The following is a 4161-nucleotide window of genomic DNA, read 5'->3' as shown; positions in this document are numbered from 1 at the left end:
GGGGAATCTCTGCTCTGGCGCCTGGAGCCCCATCCTGCCCCTCCTTATTCCCTGGCCTTGGTGTCTGCAGGGTTTTTTTCTGTCACATCCTCTCACTTCTCTCTGTCCAGCGCTGCAGTTGCACAGGGTTTTTTTTTTTTTCCCCCCTTCTTAAATACGTTATCCCAGAGGTGCTACCACCGTTCCTGACAGGCTCAGCCTTGGCCAGCAGTGGGTCTGCCTTGGAGCTGACTGGTGTTGGCTCTGCCGGACACAGGGGAAGCTTCTGGCAGCTTCTCACAGAAGGCACCCCTGTAGCCCCCCCACTACGAAAACCTTGCCAGGCAAACCCAATACACTGGTTAACAGCAAAACTGTTTCATTAGATGAATGTCCATCTCTGAAAACTTTCAGTTTTCACTGAAGAACAAACTTCTCAAAGACACTTCCTTAAGTCTTTAATTCTCTCACTGAGGCTGCTATCCCTCTTATTCTAAATGAGGATCTGAACCTCCAGAGAGAAGACAGTTAATAGCACAAGTCGCTGTTCACCTGGATACAAATTCTATCTTTAGCTGAAACATCTTTTGTCTCTTCCAACATGGAGGTTCTAAAAGAGCTCAGGTTATCCTACCTACTGAATCAAACTGAGCCCCCAGAAACAAACCCTGTATTTACACAGTCCCAAAACAAGACAACAGTGTGAACTTGGAGCAAACAGCCCATTTCTCCATCTATCTATAAAGGTGTATTTCTCATCTTTATGACAACTGACCAAATCAGTGACAGAAACCCAAGCCCTGAGAACTACAATCTTTCTGGACCTAAACAGGTGACATTAAAATTCCAGTGACTTCTACAGCACTGCTTCGCAGAGCTACTCAGCAACGCCAACTTTTGTTATGGAGCAGTGAGGAAATCTGTTTGTCTGAACGGATTGCAAAAGCCACTATAAGGCATCCTAAAATCTGGTGGGCAGCAATGCCTGGAGTTGTCCAAAACACAAGAATCTGCTTGGACAATCCTTTGAACAGGAAGTTTCTTTTTCACCAGTGGTGAATGATTAGCTGTCCGCATCAGCATTCACTAGTCGACTTCATCTCTTTGAAGAATTCTTGGCTGAGAAGTATGGTATGCACTTCCCTATACATAGCCATACATATTTAGGTACGTCTAGGTCTTCATCCTAGCAACATCACTGGAACAAAAACCTGAGAAATCCTGGCGTGCATATACCGCAACACATAAAGCAGCAACATATTTTTAATAGCTATTTATCAGCAGCTGGACCACCTTTCATGAAACATTAAAGAAATCCACAAAAATCAATTTGGATCTTGCAGTAAAAAATATAACACAAAGTACAACAAGGAAAACTTACCTGGGTCACTACTTCATTAAAAGGACTGCATTTGCACAATTAATCTTGCTTGCTCTCTCATGGGAAACAGCAGGACATGGCTGTACCACTAAATTTCAACTCAAATATACACTGAATACCTTCTTCTGGAGCACTCACACCATGACAGAATTCTACATTTAGTGCTTTAACATCAACTGGAAGAACATGTACAATATGCATGTACACCTCTGGGTATCCAATATGAATCTGATACAGATATTATTACAAAAATGATAGTTCAAGTTGGGCAGCACTAGCTATTGAGACCTCAAAACTAAGTATCCGTTATTTCAGAATCATCTCAAATACACATGCTAAGTCAAAGTGTTTCTTTAAAGATTGCAACATCAGCTTTTCTATTTATTGCAGCATACCAAAGAGCAGCAAGTAACCCCACAGCACTGCAAGCTTTTCTTTTGTTGAAGAGGTCAGTGCTTTCCTGTTACCCCCAGGAAGAGCCACGTTTCACATACCATTGAAATCTAAGAGTTCAGTTTACACAAAATCTCTTTGTAAATACATGCTCCGAATAGTTTCCCTATGGACATACAAACACGTACTTGACATAAAAGCATTCAAACTTAGTAAAATTTAGTATTTTAAGCGTTACCTTGCCAATCATTGTACTCAAGTCACCATCGCTCAACAAAGGATTCTGGGTATCCCCAACTCGAGATGGATCTTTTGTTGCTTTGTCATTGCTGAAAGTTCTCCACTCCGACCCTACGTCTATGACCCGGTCACCTGAGTTCACAAAAAGCGATAGTCTGCATTAATGTAACATTTTGAAATATTTCACGAAACATTAAGTTACACATTTGAGCTCTTCATTGTTAAGAAGGCAGTTTGTTGGCATTCCCAAACAGAGCAGTAACTTGCAGGCCAATGTACCAAAACTTTTGTGATTTACAAGTTAAGTTGAAGGCAACGGGGAGGGGGGGGGAAATGCAACTAGAGCTGCACAGAAAACATAACTAGAGAAACACGTCCAGAACACAAAGGGTTACAGTTATCCTTAAAGAGGATGGGATCTTCACTGGATTTTCAATACACAAAAGGAATCAAGACCTTGATTTCAAGCTGGAGGTCATGGCTGCCTACAGATGTTCTCGGCGCTTAGACAAATGAGTAAGTTATTGTAACTTAACAAGTTTGCTCACATTTGCCATGTGTTCAAAGCGCACATGTGAATTATCTATCACGCACAATCTCATTAAGCTGTAGTAAATCACTTCTGCGCATGAGCTCCAGGTCCTTGGTGCTCTGAAATATGCCACCTTCTAACCCACCGTAACAACATTTTACACCTCATTTCTTGTTCTTGAAGGGAGGCCTGACCCTGCTCAACACCACTTCATTTACAATGATGGACAGTATCAACACACAATATATATACACAACTATTTCTTCTTAAACTCAATGTATCCTGTTATACCTGGAAGAGTTTAAATACAGATTCAGAGTAAGCAGAAAGAGCACTAAACCCACATTCTCTGAATGACACAGCTTTCCTCACAATCCTCTACTCATCTCACATTCATCTGAACCTCTCCTACAGCAACTTTTCAGATTGAGCAATAACTCTAACCGGCATTCCAATGCAGGCAAAAGGCCTACAGTAATCACAAGGATACAATCCTAAAAAAAAAAAAAAAAAAAAAAAAAAAAAAACCAACACCAAACCAAACAATAAACCCAAAAAACCAAACAAACTCCCAGAAACCACACCCACAAACCCCCTCCCCAAAAAAGCCCCCAAAAAACCCCACAAACAAATAAACAACAACAACAAACCAAGAAAAGAACAACCCACTCCAGAACAATACCACAGAATTTTTAAGAACACATGCACAGAAGACCACAAAATGAACACTTTTCTTAGCGTTTTGCAGAAAAGCAAATTACAGCTCTGTGTAAGATATCAGAAGAAACTTCAATATAATTGACACCCTGCTTTCCTAAACCTAAGGAAAAATTCGCTGTCTGTATCAGTGTTTACATGTCTCATGAAAGAAGTGTCTCCAAAAAATAAGTCGCATTGACTGCAAGAAAAATTTCCGGTATGGAAGAAGTCTTAGTATGAAACCACAGAGGCTGATTTAATCTGGTGAAAACACAAACAGACAGACAAAAGCACTCTCCAAACAATAGCAATACAAGATAGGAAGCTGGAGAAAATACAGGAGCAATGAACAGCGTGGTGCAACTGCACAATTACTTGACGAGGGGGGAATCTATTCCGAATGAGAAGCTTTATTTTTAACATAAAATTATGCAAGGAATACGCTTGAAATTGAAAGCTGTGAATGAACCATGAGAAATCACCACAACCAGAAAGAATCAATTTAGGTTAGAGGTGTTCTCACCAATATTTGTCAGACGTGCTCACAGCTATGTTCCACCTTTATTTACTGCTCTAATGAAAACCAAGAGGGGGAGGGAAAAAAAAAAAAATCATCAAGAACTAGATGGTTAAGAATATAGCAGCCTAAAAGAAGGCACAGATCCGCTCTTTCTGCTACAAAGGTCTCCTCCCTTTGCAAGCTTAAATTAGCAGACAGCGTGCTCCTCCAGCTCCTGGACTCTCTGTAAATATTTGATTCAGTAATGCTCCTTCTATGGCCTAGCAGTAACTTTACTTTAAGACAACCCCCCAATACTGTTTACAGCATCTAAAAAAAGCAAAATGTACTTAAAATTCTGGCATGGTATAAATAGAACACTGAGTACAGGGCAATGATGTAATATTTTTTCCACACAAGTGGGAATGACCTAAATGA

General features: G+C 40.4%; 1 protein-coding gene across 5 annotated transcripts in view; it reads right to left on the bottom strand.

Moving 5' to 3' along the window:
- Positions 1–4161, bottom strand: part of GTF2B (general transcription factor IIB) — a 24933-nt gene that overhangs the window by 10680 nt on the left and 10092 nt on the right. For all 5 annotated transcript variants that reach the window (XR_004841493.1, XM_035890641.1, XM_035890643.1 and 2 more), the window contains one exon: positions 1992–2125. Coding sequence is in view for 4 of the 5 variants with exons in the window: in XM_035890641.1 (XP_035746534.1) it covers positions 1992–2125 (134 nt within the window). In the remaining variant the exon portion in view is untranslated. The remainder of the gene's footprint in view (positions 1–1991; positions 2126–4161) is intronic.

This window comes from Egretta garzetta, unplaced genomic scaffold, assembly GCF_000687185.1.
Source record: "Egretta garzetta isolate BGI_Z169 unplaced genomic scaffold, ASM68718v1 scaffold43, whole genome shotgun sequence".
In the NCBI taxonomy this organism is placed as follows: Eukaryota; Metazoa; Chordata; class Aves; order Pelecaniformes; family Ardeidae; genus Egretta; species Egretta garzetta.
This window is presented reverse-complemented; position numbering and strand designations above follow the sequence as displayed.